General features: G+C 44.7%; 1 protein-coding gene across 1 annotated transcript in view; it reads left to right on the top strand.

Moving 5' to 3' along the window:
* MAPKAP1 (MAPK associated protein 1) overlaps nucleotides 1-18,476 on the top strand; it is a 408,697-nt gene that overhangs the window by 81,658 nt on the left and 308,563 nt on the right. Inside the window, exons 5-6 of the mRNA XM_056860945.1 lie at nucleotides 7,146-7,318; nucleotides 11,261-11,437. Coding sequence (XP_056716923.1) covers nucleotides 7,146-7,318; nucleotides 11,261-11,437 — 350 coding nt within the window. The remainder of the gene's footprint in view (nucleotides 1-7,145; nucleotides 7,319-11,260; nucleotides 11,438-18,476) is intronic.

Below are 18,476 nucleotides of genomic sequence, written 5' to 3'. Positions count from 1 at the left end.
TATACTGCCATATTCCAGCTTCTTGGTCTTCAAAATGGCAGAATGGCACAAAGGGGCATTATCTTTGACACCCTTATTGAAGAGGTGCATTATTGGGGTAATAGAAAGCAGACTGGAGAACAAATACCTTCTCCAGTGGATTTTCATTAAGAGTTAGTATTAAATCTTTAAAGGCCTCCTTTTTTATTACATGGTTGGAGTTTATGTTGGTTCTCCCTCTGCCAAAATCCCCGGTTTTATTTTTTAATGCCAATTGATTTTTTTTTCCTGTACAAGGACTGAATAGCAGGTCCCAAAACCTGCTCTGTGGGGCTGGTGGAACAGATCCAGTGTGAATTGCTTCCTGGCTGCTGTCACCATTATGGAATCCAGTGGTCTGTGATTATAAAACCCTGGGAATGTTAGATTAGCAGCCTAATCCTACTGAAGGCTACAGAAACTCAAGGCTGGATATCTTTATCCCAGTTTTAAGCCGTTGCCCTTTGGGGGCCTCAATAGCAGGGTGGATGAGTCTGTACACGGTGAAGTCATTCCATTACTTTAAATAATCTCAGTGGAATTTGAGGGTATTTACATCTTGAACAAGCTCCAGTTCCTCTTGCTCAGGGGGTGGGAGGAGGAGGGGTATTAACATCTAAATATTATTACAAATTTCACTTAACGCAATTTTTACACCCATAGACAAATTAGATTTCCTCTATCGAAAGCAAAGTCTTACATTTGTAGAATGAGAAAGTATGCCGTAGCCAGTCTCAAAGGAGCCCACCCCCCTTCATCTCTGCATGAGTCACTGTTCTGGGCAGCCTTCTCTGAAGGCAGGTCATTATGCTGTGTGATTGAATGGTCCAGTTGCACCTGTTGCAGAGTTAGGGCAGGATTACTGGCTCTCTCTTTCCCCCACAGAGGGTGGTAGGAAGTGGTCAGGGGCCAGAGCAATCATGCAGAGGTGCAGCTGTCAGCCTCTTTTGTGGATGGATGCTTTAGGTTAAGAGGAGCCTTTATTTATTAATTTTATTAAACTTCTATTTCATCCTCCCCAGCAAAAGTCTGGCTCAGGGTGGTTCAACACAAATATAATTTGTACCGTAAAACTATTAAAACAGTTATTAAAACCAGCCCCTTAAAATCGATAAATAAGCATGTTTTCAGATGGTGCACTTGATTGTGACATACAGGCCACAGCAGGGCCTGCCATATTCCTTTAACAGAGGCTTAATGTGTTGTTGTTTTAGCAGATGATATTTACCTGCATGCAATAAAAAGCTTCGACTGCCCATTTCCTCACATTAAAGCCTCTACTGAAGGGACAGAACATGTTCTCCCAGGCCTGTTGGCAACCCTAGTGTTCCGTTAGGTGGAACAAACTGAGGCCCCCAAAAGGAGTCGCGTGTGTATAAATAATTTGGAAATTCCCACATGTGTACCCAGATCTTTCCTTCCATTATTCTTTAACCTTTCAGATGTTGAGCCGTCCAATTTCCCTCTCTGCCTCTCTTCCCATCCCGTTAAATGACTCAACTGGTCTCACGGTTCCACGCCTCTTAAAGCATGCTCAGTCCTCATCTGGTCGTTCTCCTTTGGTTAACGTTCATAGTTTTCTGCAGATTAGTCTCCAGATTAGTAGTGTTAGTTAATGGTTCAAGTGTTGAGACCCAGGTTCGAGTCCCCCTGCCATGGAAGCTTGCTGGGTGACATTGGGACCTAAGGCCAGTCACACTTTCTGCCTAACCTTCCTCACAGGATTGTTTTGAGGATAAAACAGAGGATAACACTTTGAATCCCCATTTGGGGAGAAAGGCAGGCTGTAAATGAAGCAAATTTATAGTAAATAATGTAAGTATGCCAGCCTTTTCTGTGAGTGATCCTGTTTTGCTATTTTCGTGATTAGCTAAAGGTACCCACTTTGCTGTTCGATATAGTATAAATATAGTATAAATAATGCTATGAAAATGATGGGCATGGTATAGCTAAAACTGAGCACTTCGAAGTCCCATTGGTAGGAGAGAGTTATAGGTATGCTTATTGATTTCATTGGGAGAAACCATTACGGTTTTAAAAGGGCTCCGTGCCCAGTGTCTTCATTTTGCTGCAGAGAAAAAAGACTCTCCCACCCACCCACCAGCAACTGACTTACACAGGTATGTTAAGAATGTAGCCAGATGAATTATGGCATAGCTCTTTTTAAATAAAGGAATTGGGGACACCTGGTACCCAATAATTCAGACAGTAAAAACTTAATGGAACCAGGATATGTAATTCAGGTTTTTTTTGTCAATTTTATCTGTCTTCATTTGCCCGGTCCATCTGTCCGTTACTATTTCCCAATGTATGTGACCAATACATAGTGTCCAGTGACTAGCCAAAATAATTTTTTTGAAAATTAGCTGTGCCACAGGTGACAGATCTAGAACGTGTTATTTTAATAGACCCTTTAATGCCTACCAGATTAATTGGCAGCTGTGAAGGAAACATAAAATGGTGGCTGCTCTGCCCCCTCCTGAAATCCTGAATGAATTTCCCATCTCATTTTATACTAAATACATAGTTTTCCTCTACTGTTTTTGAATATTGGCAGCATGCTGGTAGTTCTTGGAGAGTCTGGGGCTTGAACTGGGAATGTCATGTTTGGAAGCCAGGACCAAGGATAAAACAAGGCATTGTGAGACATGCGGGGCTGCTGGTGAGAGCAGCAGCCCTGCATCTGCCTAATAACATCTGATAAAGAAAACACACAACATGATGTCTTTGCGCGTAGAATTCCTGAACAAAATGGCAGCTTGCAGAGGGGACACAGGGCTGCCGCTTTTGGTGGCAGCTACATATCCCTCATATTGTCTAGCTTGACTTTTAGCACGGTGCACCCACAACCTGGAACTGTCTTTGGACTGGCCCCTGTGTGTGATAACGCAGGTTGAGTATCCCTTATCCGGACATCCAGACTGCTCCGAAAACCGGACCTTTTGAGCCGGCACGGAGGCATTACTCACAGGCCCTTGGCAGTGCCATAAATGGTTCACTGTACACAAAATTATTAAAAATATTGCTTAAAATTACATTCAGGCTATGTGTGTAAAGTATATATAAAACATATGTATGTGCAAAAATTCCAAAATATTCCAGAATACGGAAAGATCCGAAATACGGACCACTTCTGGTCCCAAGCAGTCCGGATAAGGGATAGTCAGCCCGTACTGTGAAGCCTCTGGACCTGACATGCATGGCCTGGGCAGCACTGCAGAATCTCCTTCCCGCTGCACTTCTGCTTCCTGCTGTTTTTAGCTCCTGCCCTCAGGGATACATCAGGGCTGGAGATTACAGGCATGGTCTGGGGGGAATGCAGACACCTTCCAACCCAAAGCCCCATCTTATCACAGCTGCCCGCAGCCCTGCCCTGGCCCTGACGGTGACTGAGGCTTGTCATTGACCACCTTTTGTTTCACTTATGACAAGATGATTGGAAGAAGGTAAACATTTAATGCTTAGTTGTGCTGATCTTTTGCTTTATGCACATCAGCAATTCAGCAGGCCCCTTCCCTGTCCTGGTCATATTTCCAGAGAAAAGATTAATGATGATAAAACAGTGAAGCCCCAATTTCCACTTGAGCCTTCCCAGCATTCGGATGGTATAAATAAGAACCATAAATCTGTTGTTCCTGGTTGCAGTATTCCCTTGGCATCCCGGCGGGAGCAAGGAATGGGTCCTTGGGCCTTGGTGGGGCAGAAACAACGGAGAGGGGGGAGATTCACTGTTGATGTAATGTTAATTCAGGCATCTCATTTACAGGGAAGGTGGAGAAGCAAGTGCTATTTATTCAACTCCATCCCTGGCTTCTAGTTCCTATCTGTGTGTCCCCTGCTGTGTTCCCCACTGTCAGAATTTAGATTGTAAGTGCCTTGAGGCTAGGGGCTTGTCTCTTCTGGCTGTGAAATTCTCTAAAGAACCCTGAGTGTGGATCCTGCTTTAGAAATAACGACCAAGAGTATAGGGGTTAGAATGCCAGACTGGAGACCTTTGGGTTCAGATCCCTGCTCAGTTTTGACGTTTACTTTGTGATTTTAAGCCTGTCATTTTCATCCACCTTAACCTGCAGCACAGGATGGTTGCGGGTTTCAAATGTAGGGTGGGAGAACCATTCACACCACCCTGAGCTTCCTGGAGGGGAGGGCAGGATAACAGTGCAATAGATGATACAAGTAGAGGGCCTCAAAACCCGTGGGGGGGAATCCCATCTCCCCTCCCCCATCATGGTTCAAGGCCTCCTCCTCCCCCCCAGCCCTACTGTATTGCCAGCTTGTGGGGGCGGGGGGGATCGAAAAGCCTGGAATGGCCCCTGGAATGGAATGTGGCAGTGGTGCAGCCAGGCAGCTGCTCCTGGCATCTGCTCGCGGCGCAGGTTGGCCTGGCCCAGTGGCCGATAGGCCTGGCCCTGGCTCTTGCATTGGCGGCAACTGAAGAGCATTGTCTTTGCATGCGCAGACAATGCTTTTTTAAAAATTTGGGGGGATTTAACGCCCCCCAGTTGTTGTTTTTTATTTCAGGTTTTTCTGCAAACCAAGAGTGTCCCCTAAGTCTGCAGAAACATCTGTTGGTGGTCAATGTGCCCCCTATCTGCGAATTTAGGTATCTGCAGGCAGGGGGCACAGTTGGGAATTAGATATATAGATGTTTGTTTAAGCTACAGACCCACAACCCAAACTCTGACTGTTTGGTCCAGATTAATGCCATTGTGCATTGATGCAGCGTGTTGAAACGGCCAAGGGCGAAGTAAATCAGGAAAGCCTGTGGCTCCAGTGGTGGGGAAGCTGGGAACATTAAAACCCCTCTGCAGTTTAAAAAATACGAGTAGCTTAAAATAGCATCTTTATCCATTCTAGATTAAATGTTTCTCTCCCAACACAAACTTTGCGCATCTTTATGCCAGCTACGTTTCTCACTTTTTAATTAAGCCTTAATCTCCCTGGTGCTGAATAGATAACACTTTTTTTTTTTAACTGCAAGAGATTGCAATACAATCCAGTAGTACCCGGTTAATCCGCATGGATTCTCTCCCGGTAGCAGTGTTTCCAAAACTTTTGATGCCTGAGGCCCAGTTTTCTTCTGGATGGAAATTGGAGCTACACTTCATCCCTGCACTCAAAAAGAAGTGCACATTTTCTCAATCAGTTCCCCAAACAATAAGAAGGCTTGCAACTGTGGGATAGCTCAACTTACATCTAGGGCTACCTGATGCTGGCAGGTGAGAAGAACTTAGCAGTGCTACAGTGTATGTGCAGCATCATCTTTCACATTGACCCTCACACTCTATGCATGCACTGTTAGCACACCACACATCTGTAGGCATTGTGTTGGCTTGCTAAGATTGTCCGTGTAGTAGGATTGCATGTATGACAGCCCAGTTTTAAAGGAGATGCTGAATGTGTGCAAAATTGCACCAGTAAGATCTTCTCATCCTCTAGCAACCTGTTTTAATTAGGCCTCCTGGTATCCTACTCTGCCCTTTCACTGATTGGTGAGGGATCAGGGATAGGACTGTGCATTCTGGTTAGTACTGTGGTGTCTGGGATTCCCTCAACCTTAGGGGAATCCGTTTGTTGTCATTATGACATTGCTGCCCATGCATTGACAGAGAGGAGGAATGATAACTGGCTGGTGTCTTCTCCAAGGGCATGGAGCGGCTAATGTATCCAACATGGTGGCTTAATTTCCCAAGGATCATTTCAGCCTCTCTCACAGGAAAAGAATGGCTCCCAGCAACAGTTGGGGAATCACTGTCCAGTAGTTTCAAATGGTCCCATTTTTAAAAAAGGCTATTTTTTTATATTCTATTCAGACACCACCATAAAGCATGACATAATCAAACTCCATTAGTTATGACTTCTGAATAACTGCTGCTGAACAGACAAACCAGGGTTTATGCACGAAGCATGATTTGCTATCTGTTCCTGGTAGTCTTTAACGATATTTTATTGTACAATTCATGATTTATCATGGTGTCCAACTGCATCTACAGTTGTTTCCGGTGCATAGGTGTATATTTTTGTCCACTTATCAGTTAAGGCCAGTTTACACACTAGCTATTTTAGGTGTAGGTTTAGATTTGCCTTGTGGTTGTGACACAGGCTGGAAGGGACACAGCCAACACCTGCCCAGTGGGAAAACTTGAAAATACTGTTCCACGTGTGTGGTCAATTACATGTATGTATTAAAATAGTGAAAGTCCAAGAGGGTGGACTCCTGTTTAAACAGATTGTGTTCCCCAGAGCTTGAAGTATTGCTAGAGTAAGAGGGTTGGATCTGAAGGAGCCTGGTGTCAGCAGAAGGGGCTTCTTGTACTGAGGAAAAGCACCACTGCTAGTGGAATGGCTCCAAAGGATCCGACTCAGGTGTGTGTGTTTTTAACTATTTCCCAGAGTGCTTCTGTCAAATTAGACGTGATGCAGTGGATCTTAATAGTACCCTTCAACGTGTAGCATCTGCAAAAAGCAGGGGGAGTATGTATCAGGGCCACACCATTGGGGGAAAAAAGGGGTTAACCACGCCACACCATTTTGCAGGCTCCAGTTAGGATAAAAGCAGGCACAGCATGGGGGCATATTACTTTTCCCCACTGGGGCTTAAGGCAAGCCAAGGATGGGGAACCTCTCAATGGGAAACCACTGTGATTTAATGGGAGCACAGAGCTAGCTGCAGAATGCAGTGCTGGATACAGGTTTCATTTTCCTGAGAATTCTAACATCTAATTTTCTCCTTCAAACCAAGTTTCCAGCCCCTGTGATTTTGAGGGTAATGTTTGAAAGCAGATGGGCTGAGCCTAGTGAATGCTCAGCCAGAGGAGCTGCCGAAAAAGATTATCAGTGGCTTTTTGTTGCCTTGCTTATCCCCTTCTCCTCCTCCTCCTAAACTACCCTCGGCAGATGATATTATGTGAAACGAGAAGTATTGGGGGAAATGTACATAATTTATATAAGTCGCACTGTCCATCTTTTTGCAGAATTTGGAACTACTCTGCACTAGAACATCACAGTTCTTAGCCAAACAGCTTTGGCTACATTGCTACATCAGAGTGTCCTGTACTGGGGTGGAATATCGCTTATTTGGTTTTGCTTGTTGCTCAAACACAGCTCGAATTCTCTCCTACCAACAGGGCCATGTTGGAACAACCGCCACCAAAAAAATTGACGTCTACCTCCCGCTGCACGCCAATCAGGACAAGCTGCAGCCCATGACCGTGGTGACGATTGCCAACGCCAAGGTCCATGACTTGATCGGGCTTATCTGTTGGCAGTACACGAGCGAAGGACGGGAGCCCAAACTGAAGTAAGCCCCTTCTTCACCTCCCTCTCGGTCTCTAATTTTTCTCTCTCTCTTTTCCACAACCACTACTGCATAATGAAATGGATTTCCACATCAATATATTTTTTTTACAGATAAATCTTGCCAGAACACCTCCACATTTATCAATATTTCCTTCCAAGCTATGCATACATCTATTAAATTACTGGGTACTGTGTAATGACAAGCATATGAAGCCGGTGTTGTATAAATGAATCATAATTTTGAGATTCTCTCCCTTTTTGGGTGTCTTGTTTGTTTGTTTATTTTAAAAAAAGATAAATCATGTCAGCTTCAGTGTCGCCAACATGTGTTACATTTTTATGTCCAATCTGCTTTTTTAAACTACCCTTTAATGGCCACGTGGGTTAATTGCAACGTGCTTTCCTGAGACATGCTTTTCCTCTGCATTAAATTTAGAGGCCCGGGGAATTAGGGGGGTCTGAAGCATTAGCAAAAGACAGTTGGGAGGAGGGGCTTGATAGAGGTTTACAAAGTTCTGCATCGTGTGGAGAGGGCAGAGGGAGAGGACTTTTCCTACCTAACAGTAGAACTCAGCCCGACTCCATTGTGGCGCTGATGTTTAAACTGGGTCTTTGGCTTCTATCTTTGAAACGTTGGCTCGCTAGGGATCAATCTTGTGCTATGCTGGCACAAGTGCATTGCTTGTATAGCAGTTTTGCATGCATTAAGGGCCTGCTGGCAGTGAAACTGGGTGCGCATTCAAGATCACACAGCATTGTGATTCAGTGAGGTCCTAGTTTTCCAAACTGATAACCACGGCACATTTTCCTTTGACTTAAAATTGCAGGCTGTAAGAACGGGAGCAAGTTTGAGAGGTTTCAGTTTAGGAAAAAGGGCTGTTTTTTTAGGGTGTAGGGGACATGGTACCCAGTTTGCTGGGGGTAAAGGGAAGATGACTGGGGAAGGCACTGGCAAACCACCCCGTTAACAAAGTCTGCCTAGTAAATGTAGTGATGTGTCGTCACCCCATGGGTCAGTAATGATCCGGTGCTTGCACAGGGGGCTACCTTTACCTTTAGGGGACATGGTATAAGTTTATCAAATTATGCTTGGTGTGCAGAAAGATGGGCAAAGAGAACTTTTTCTCCCTCTCGTAATACTAAAAGATGTGACTTTTGTTACGTATGCCTTAGTGGCATAGTGGCTTGCTGACCAGCATCCTAGCCTCAGGAGCTGGAGTTTTCAGTTCTGGCCTGAGAGTCACTAATGATTCCAAAGTGCTTTCGGTGGGATGTTTTGCTTTTTTACCAGGAATCACTATCTCCACTAATGGCATGCTCAAACCCCTTGTGTATGAAACATATATTTCTTCTGTTATTCCTCATCTCAGTGGCTCTTCTTTCCACCCGCTGGACTTATTCCCTCCCCCAGTTTTTGAAATTCCATCACCTTTTATCTCTCCCTTTTGAGATTGTGTAGCGGAGTATGTGTTTCTCCCCCTCCAGTAGTAACAACAACCCTGTGAGGTAATTAGTCTGGGAGGGAGAGACTGACCAAAGGTCACTCGCTGAGCTTTGTGACTGAGAATCTGAACCCAAGCCTCCCCAGTTTACGATGGGTAGCTGTTTTAGTCTGTCAATAGCAGTAGAAAAGAGCAAGAGTCCAGTAGCACCTTAAAGACTAACACAATTTCTGGCAGGGTGTGAGCTTTCGTGAGCCACAGCTCACTTCTTCAGATACTGGAGAAGTGAGCTGTGGCTCACGAAAGTTCATACCCTGCCAGAAATTGTGTTAGTCTTTAAGGTGCTACTGGACTCTTGCTCTTTCCCCCAGTTTACGTTCAGCATTCTAGCTACTGATCCAGGCTGGCCCTCCCGCACTTCCTAGAAGGGGGAAAAAATCTTTCGCAAGCCATTGGTGGCTTGTACATTTGCTTAAACTGCTTCCATCCTGTAGCTTAAAATTAATTTCCAGATCTGTTTAGCAATGAGGGGAGGTCATAACAAATTCGACCCCACTGCAGGGAACGGGAGTGTTTACAGCAGCCAACAGACCAGGATTACTCCCTTGTTAGCCACCAGTTTAGTGAATTTACAGGTTACATTAAGTTTAATGTGTCATTATTACCTGTTTGGTATAATAAATATCGTAGTCATGACAGTGTGGGGATAGATCACCTGGAGTTAGCACTCTTGGTGAGCTGAGTTGCAACCGAAGGTATGCGGATTAATTGGGAAAATTGCAAATCAGGTAGTTGGCGAAATAATTCATTGTCACATCCAATCAATAAACTTTGTAAATCAACTCATTTAATTCCACACAAAAAATGATCTATATAGATCAAGCAACCAATTAAACAATTAGCATGTGCTTTGCTATTAATTAATTTAAGCGTCACTCATGCAATTAAAACTTCCAAATTTAAACTGCCGAGTTTAGAAACCCTGGCTCCTTGTGATCAGTTAGGCTGCTCTCCGCCATCAAACTAGAAGGAGGCAAAATGCAGTGGTCCAGTTGAACGGATTGGAACAGATCTTTTTAATTGTCGTGTTAAGAAACAAATGAGAAATGTTGCAAGACCACCAAGGTTCAGATCACCATTCTGCCATGGTAATTTGCTGGGTAACCATGGGCCAGGTCACCTTCTCTCAGCCTGACCTACCTCACAGGGTGGTGGTTGTAAGGGTAGAATGGAGGTGGGGAGAACAAAGTTGCTTTGGGTCCCTGTGGGTGAGAAAGGCAGGGTATAAATATATGGATGAACACCAGATTGGGAGGTCACAAGCAGAGGATGAACTATTGAGAAATTCGCTCTCCCCCCCTTCCCATAAGCGCTGTAGCTTGTGACTGCTGAGCTTGTTAGACAAATAGCTTCCTTCTCACCTAGTTCTCAGCCTCAACAGTCTAGAATCATGGAGTTGGAAGGGGCCATACAGGCCATCTAGTCTAACCCCTTGCTCAATGCAGGGTCAGCCTAAAGCATCCATGACAAGTGTTCATCCAGCCGCTGCTTGAAGACTGTATATATCCATCCCACAGTTGCCCTTTAGGCACTGAGTGCTAACTTCCTGATTTGGGTGAGTGGACAGCAGCTCATCTAGCCCTGAGCCTGAGGAATGGCATAGGGAAGAAGTTGCAGGTAGCTGAGTTGGTCCGAAGCCAAGTCCAAAAGTAAAAGGCCCATCATACTTTTTGTTTGGACCAAACTAAGAGTACCCCAATCAGTGTGCAGGTTCTCAAGTTCTCCAGCACTATTACACAGCTTTTGTTGTTACGGAAAGTGTGCTTTTTACACACACGCCCCACGGCTGTATTGGGATAGAAGGGGGGTACGAGTATGTGACCGGGTATGTATGTCTTGCCATTTCTCCTGCTGGCTTTGCCTCACCCCAGCCCGCCCCAGTCATGTGGACATAAGTCATCAGCAAAGGAATTCTCTTGGTGGTGGTGGTGGTAAATGCCATCAAGTCACAGTGGACTTATGGTGACCCCAAGAGAGATGGTGGTTTGACATCGCCTGCCTCTGCATAGTGACCCTGGACTTCCTTGGTGGCCTCCCATCCAAGTACTAACCAGGGCCAACCCTGCTTAACTTCTGAGATCTGATGAGATGACACTCGCCTGGGCCATCCAAGTCAGGGAATTCCTTTGCCCATGATTTAAGAGACTCTTTTTGCTGCACATATTTCAGCACTGTAACTGAAGTTGAAAAGAGACAAATGCAGAACTGGCCCTTACGTTCTCTTGCAAGATTTGAATGCTCTTGGTACAGGGAGAGGCTGTGGCTCCGTGTTACAGTTCATGCCTGACATGCAGAAGGTTAATGGATCTCAGATAGCCTTAGCTTGAAATCCGGGGAGGGGAACCTGCTGTCAGCGAGAGTGGATAATCCTGGGCTAGGCTGACCAGGGTTTTGATTTGTTACGAGGCAGCTTCATATATTCACCTTTTGATTTGTTTCAGCGACAACGTCAGTGCTTACTGTCTCCACATTGCCGAGGACGATGGCGAAGTGGACACGGATTTCCCACCTTTGGATTGCAACGAACCCATTCACAAGTTCGGCTTCAGCACACTGGCACTGGTCGAGAAGTACTCATCACCTGGCTTGGCCGCCAAACAGTCGCTCTTTGTCCGAATGTGAGTTCTGTTTTCTGCTTTACCTGCACTCTTGGGCCACAGTCTCTCTCTCTCCCCCCCCTACCCAGGTGCTTCCTTTCTTAACCACTGGCAAGGCAGCGAGCAACACAGAGAGTGGGTGGAGATTTATTCCTTGAGCGTAGCTGTCCTGTCCCTGACCATTCTGTTGCCCTTGCTGTTCCCCTTCTACCTGGCTATGTTTCTTCAGAGGAAGGAACCTTACAGCAAGAGGTTGGGAGCAATAAAAGTGGTGGATGATTCAGGACTGCTTTATAGGAGCAGCCATCCAGAGGAGACTTTCCTCCCCCCCACCCCAGACCAGTGGTTCAAGTATTTTGCCCCCAGGGTGTCTGAAATCTGTACCAAGAAAAGCAGGAGCCTTCAGCCAGCATAGGTTATGGTATGTGTGCATTTTCTTATATCTGTCTGTTATGTTTTTACCCCACCCTTCTTCCAGAGAGCAAATTATCCAAATTTATATATAATGGCTTATTGTGCTTGAGGGATCTTTCCATCCCTGAGCTGTGGGGGAGGTTCAGGGGGCTGTGCTTGCTTGCATCATCCCACCCACCCCCACTCCTTTTTCCCGTCTCTGCCACCAGAATTCTAGCTCAGCCTCACCTCTGGCTTCTGAGGTTTTGCAAGGCCCTGCCTCAGGCGATTTCAAGTTTATCTCTGCAGTCCGAAGGATTAGAAACTTTTTTTAAAAGTAGTATCCTCAGGATGGTGTCTAGGTCTCTGTGGTTGCCAATATGCAACTTTTACACAGTCTTGGCTGCAATGTATCACAAGCAGGTAAATGGGCACAAAGGAGGTGAATTGGCAAAATGAATGTGATGAAGACGTACATTTCTGACAATTGAAAAATCTTGTTCGCTTGGTACCAGCGTTATCCTTCCAGTCTACTTTGCATGCATGTGCAAGAAAAGTATAATAAGGTTTCCTGGGAAATGGAGTCTCAGTTGGGCTTCCCCCTTCTTATGGCATAAGGCTACAGGGTGAGTTGGCTCACCCCACAGTTTAAATTGAGCAACACTGATCCATGTTACTTAAAAGTCAGAGCTCCATTTTAAGAATCTGCTTCTAGCTAGGCCTGTTTTGAAGAGCAAAATCACACCACAACATCAGAAGCAAAGTTTGTGTTGGCATGAGTTTAAAACTTGACTTCAGTTGTAAAACCCATCTGTGAATGACATATGAATATGACACATAAAACATTTGGTATATGTGTATTAAACGTCCTTTCCATTCTCTGGCAATTACAAAGATTTTCACTGTCCTGGTGAATTCTGGCCATTGGAATGGAACAAGCACATAACTCAGTGTTTGCAAATCTGACTTGATTTCCCTGTTGGCAAGGGCCATGTCTGGAGAAAAGCAAAGATTTTCCGTGTGTCTGTGATGAAATGACAGAAGTAAGAGATAAATGGATGGCTCCCTTATCTACCTGACGCACAGTTAAAAAAAAAAAGATCCTGATAAATCTGGGGGCTGAAAACTTGGCCCTCGGGCAAGTTGTGGCCATACTAAACTTACTCGCATGTGCTTTTAAGGCAGAACATGTCCCCTTCAAGGCCAGAATTAACTTTTCTCAAGCCAGAGGTACAGTATGATGATGACCTTTGACAATGTAGCCTTTTCCTTCAATCAAAATGGCGCATGCAAAGCACTCTGTTTTCTGTTGTCTCAGCAAGGTGCAAACAATAGCCTCACATGACATGAACTTTTCAAGAGACCTGCTGTTGTAAACTAGATTGTTCAGTGATTGTTTATTCACAGCCTTTTTAAACTTTCTGTTTGCTACTAGTGATCTGAGAGTTGTTTTGGAGCTGGTGTTATTTTATTTTTTTAACCTCTCCCCTGCTCCCCAGCATGGAGTCATCAGTTCTGGTGCCTGAAGAAGTAGAATATTTAAAGGAACTTGTAAAGTTCAAAGTTTTTTTTTAATGCTAAATCACTTACACCTCTGATGTAAATGTATGAAGCGCCTTTATGCTAAGTCAAACTGTCTGTTCACTTGGCCTAATTCTGCCTGCAAGGTGTTCCCCTGCTCTCCTCCTAAGATCCAAAGATTGTACTTTGGACGAACTACCTACAAAGCCACGTGTACTGCCCCTGAGTTATGACCACCCATCCTTCACTCCATGTGACAGAGACTTGGCAAATCTGTATGGGAAAGGAATTCTATATCCTTCCATCTTTGCGAACTCCAGCTTATTTTAGCAATTTAATAGTCCCTCGTTACCGCAGAACAATCATGCTTGCTCACTTGAATGCCACCCCTTCTGCGGTGATATGGGAACTTATTTTATTTAGGTAGCCTTTGTCCATGTGATCTGAAGAGAGTGGATTCATTATCCCACATGATGTTGGAAAGCCCCCAATACAATGGATTACTCCTATCTTAATCAAGTTACCTGCCACTGTAACAAAAGATAAAACATTCCCCTTTTTGTTGGTGGATAGAGACCCAAGAACAACATTGGCGGTAGCCAAGTATCTATCCACCATATTTTCCTTAAAGAAATAAAGGTTCCCCTTTTACTGCTTAAGACCTTTTGGTCAAGAGAGCTTGAAAGAAGGAAGGAAGGAATTCTGTATCTGTTGGCCATCCACAGGGGGACTCTGTTCTACATTCCCATTCAGTGGTGGCACCCTAAAAATAATTGAGGGCATTCGTAATCCATCTAAAAGATTGCAGTGGAGAGAGAACTAGTCTTTAAAGATATGTGAGAGCCTGAACTGTTTAGACCCTTTTATTAAAAGCCAGCTCTTTGAGTCATGGCCTGAAGACAATGATAGCATGGTCACAGACACTACAACGCAAATATCACATGACAGATCAGCAGCACTTGTCAAGGCAGGGAGGGTGCAGTTTATACCATTTCTGCTAGCAGCTGCATGCGGGCAGATTCAGTGGTAGACCACATGCATTTCATGGAGGCGGTCCCATATTTAAGCCGCAGTATCTCCAAGTAAGCAGTGACCTCGAAGAGCTATGCCTAGCCAGAGACAACAAAACAGTCTGCTGGCTGGACCAGTGGTCTGACTTGTTATAAGTTAAATTCATACATTCAGACTTGACTAAAGGAGCCACGAGCCATTGCTCCCTGCTGCACAGATTAACCACAGTGTTAGATAGACATCATTGGCCCTGCGTTTGTGTTAGATCTGATCTCTGAGGTGCCATAACTGGCCCAGCTAACAATTATGGAGCTTTGTTGGGGGATCACGATTTGGCAGCAGCGGCTTGCAGAACTTTGTGCGGCAAAGGCGCCTGCCAAAGCAAACTCTCAGCCATTGAAGTTTGCTTGTAAATACCCGGTGGCAGAGGTTGGGAGTAGCCCACAGTGAGTTTAATATTCCGAGCTGAGAGTAAATGTCTTTGTGGTTATGGAGAGTAGTAAATAATTGAGTTTGATTAGGGAGAGGCACCTCATTATCCCCCCACCTGTGCCCAGCTGGTAGGGGAGGGTCGAAATGAAGCCATTAGCTGTCTCTCTTACTGGCATCTCCAAGCGCTCAAATACATCTGTGTCTTATTTTCTTTTCTGGCACAATCAGTCGAGCAAGCTAAGCAGGCATGACCGAATTTGGCAAGTTCCAAGGACTCTGGCAAAGTTATACAAGGAGAAGACGGAGGGCAGCCATTCTGGCTTTGGAAGTGGCCATTAGTCTAGCGAGCTGATGGGTTTTGGAATGGGACAAAAAGGAGCGACTTTGGTCCGGAGCTCCCCCCAGCCAATTGCATTGATTCTTCAGCAGGATTTTTCTAAACTGAGTCTAACCTAGTGCTTGCCACCCTGAAAGTTGGTGACAAGAGGGACTGCTGGACTCCTCCTCGGCAGTTCTTGGGGAGGCCTGTTCAGGTTTTCCCCCATTCTGCACACACATTTTGTAGCACAATTGCTTGGTGGCTCCCAGGCTTGAATACTCAAGGCCTTCATCCCGCCTAGAGGTTTTGTTCGTAACATAGCATGAGTGTAGTCCCCAACCAACATAACTGTGAAAGGAATGAGTGCAGAACTAAACTTCAGGTAAAACATCGGCTGTCACTGAAAATGTAGTGGCCCCCTCCTCTTCTCAGTAAAGTGGAGCAAAAGAAGTATGATGGAACGTTGTTGTGTCTTGAGTACTTCTGTTCTTCTTTTCACACCAGCAGTAGACAGTGACAGCAAGTGGCATCAGGGAGATGCACAACATGATGGCAGCAGTTATAGGCTGAGTATCCCTTACAGGAGCCCCGTGGTGCAGAGTGGTAAGGTGCAGCAATGCAGTCCAAAGCTCTGCTCATGACCTGAGCTCGATCCCGACGGAAGTCGGTTTCAGGTAGCCGGCTCAAGGTTGACTCAGCCTTCCATCCTTCCGAGGTCAGTAAAATGAGTACCCAGCTTGCTGGTGGTAAAGGGAAGATGACTGAGGGAGGCACTGGCAAACCACCCCGTAAACAAAGTCCGACTAGAAAATGTCAGGATGTGACATCACCCCATGGGTCAAGAATGACCCGGTGCTTGCACAGGGGACCTTTACCTTTTATCCCTTATCCGGACAGCCGATATCCAGACTGAACCGAAAACCGGACCTTTGAGCCGGCATGCAGGCATTACTTCACAGGCCCTGAGCAGTGCCATTGATGGCTCATTGTACACAAAACTGTTAAAAATATTGTTTATAATTGCATTCAGGCTATGTGTATAATAATAATAAATTTATTTATGGCAAAGGCCAGAATAAAATGACCAGGCTATGGGTATAAAGTATATATAAAACATTTTAAAAAATTGCGTTCAGACTTGGGTCCCATCCCCAAGATATCTCATTAATGTATATGCTAAAATTCCAAAATAAATACGGAAAAATCCGAAATAAGGACCACTTTTGGTTCCAAGCAGTTCTGATAAGGGATACTCAACAGAACTAGTGCAGCAAGGATGATCAGGGGCCTGGATACCAGGCCCTATGAGGAAAGGCTGAGGGAGTTGGGAATGTTTAGTCTGGAGAAGAGGAGGTGGGGGGGGGTATGATTACTCTGTTTAAGTATTTGAAGGGCTGTCACTTAGAGGAGGGCAGCGAGCTGTTTCAGTTGGCAGCAAAGGCTAGGACTCGCAATAATGGGTTTAAATTGTGGGTGGAAAGGTACCGGCCGGATATTAGGGAAACATTTTTTACAGTAAGTTGTTCGACAGTGGAATCAGCTACCTAGGGAGGTGTTGAGCTCCCCCTCACTGGCAGTCTTTAAGCAGAGGCTGGACAAGCACTTGTCAGAGATGCTGTAGGCTGATCCTGCATTAAGCAGGGGGTTGGACTAGATGGTCTGTATGGCCCCTTCCAACTCTGTGATTCTATGATTCAGGGTTGCTGTTTCCACCAGCAGCCCTGCGTGTTTGTCTGCATGTTAACATCTGAGTCAGATGCTAAACCTGGAAAACCCAACTTGTTTCAAGATTTAAAAAAAAATTCTTCCAGGGAAAACTCAATTCAAATTTTGCATCTTAATCAAGAGTGCAATCAATATATCAGATGCTCTTTGGCCTGAGAACTATATACAGCTCAACAGGAGCTGTATACTTGACAGACATCAGTCTGACACTTGTAGTTCAGAGGGGGAAAGGCAAGTGTATGGCTGCATAGTTCTTGCAACAGTTTCGTGCTGGAACATGTTGGGTGATTTAATTCTGATCTGCATTTATTATCTCTTCTGATGTTCTAATGTCATCTATCTTTTTGCTACATATTGGAGGATGGCTGAAAGAACAATTGGGGGGGGGTATTTTCTATGGTTTTAAAAAGTGCCACCTCCCAGAATTATTTTTTGGCAATTCACAAAAATGTTAATGAAGTCACTTGACTTCATTTGCCCTCAGTGATGTCGTCATGTAGCCAAATCGTATTGGCCCTGTAGCACAGTGACATGATCCCATTTAGTATGTGATCCTTGCCTGGCTACAATCAGCCTTTTGACCATCAGGCAAGAGATCGTTGCCTTTGATGGTTTTCTAAATTAGAAAGGCACAGCATAAATCTCCTGAACAAATAAATTCCAATGAAGTAAGCATGCTAGTTTGTGGAAGAAAAAATGAAAAACTTCTGTGGCGCTTTAAAGACTGACAAAATTAAAATTAAACTTTCAAAATAAATGAAATAAATAACCTTAAGGAAGTATTTCTTCACACAACGCATAGTTAAATCCCTGCCCCAAGATATGGTGATGGCTACCAACTTGGAAGGCTTTAAGAGGGGAGTGGACATGTTTATGGAGGGGTATTCATGGCTACTAGTCATGGTGCATACCCATTCTCTCTCGTATCAGAGGAGCATGCCTATTATATTAGGTGCTATGGAACACAGGCAGGATGCTGCTGCAGTTGTCTTGTTTGTGGGCTTCCTAGAGGCACCTGGTTGGCCACTGTGAGAACAGACTGCTGGACTTGATGGGCGTTGGTCTGATCCAGCGTGGCTATATTCTTAACCAAGGGAGAAAATTGTGTCAAAACCACCGCAGTTAGGGGACAAAAAGGCAAAGAAGGGACTATTTTCCTCCAATGCAAGTGTTTTTCTGGAAATGTGCTTCCTCCTGCCTAATAAAACTGGAGGAATACAGATTAACGGTTTCCATTATAATTAGACTTTGGTTCTGTCACTGACGTGGATTAGAACCCTTCATACAAGCATACGTGGAAAAAGCTAGAGGGTGTGACCCCTGCTTTAGTCATTGTTCAACTATTGTGAATATCAGGGATAGAGCTGAAATAAGCAATAACTGATCCATGATTTCTAGGCTTGATCAGATCAAAATTCCATGTAAGCTAACAACCAGTGGAGAGTATGTGTGAGAATATTCTGGAATCTAAAAGTTCTGTACTTGTATAGAATTCCTGGATACCCCTACCCCAGATGAAGCCTGCTCAGTAGTCAGATTAACTTGAATCTGCAATTTTCTGCCTAAGGCACCAAAATATCTTGGGCCAGTCCATCACTAGTAATTACTGCTTCTTCCATGTACTCTAATACTTTCTCACACGACGCATACGCACACCTT

The sequence above is a fragment of the Euleptes europaea genome, chromosome 14, assembly GCF_029931775.1.
Source record: "Euleptes europaea isolate rEulEur1 chromosome 14, rEulEur1.hap1, whole genome shotgun sequence".
Classification (NCBI taxonomy): domain Eukaryota; kingdom Metazoa; phylum Chordata; class Lepidosauria; order Squamata; family Sphaerodactylidae; genus Euleptes; species Euleptes europaea.
This window is presented reverse-complemented; position numbering and strand designations above follow the sequence as displayed.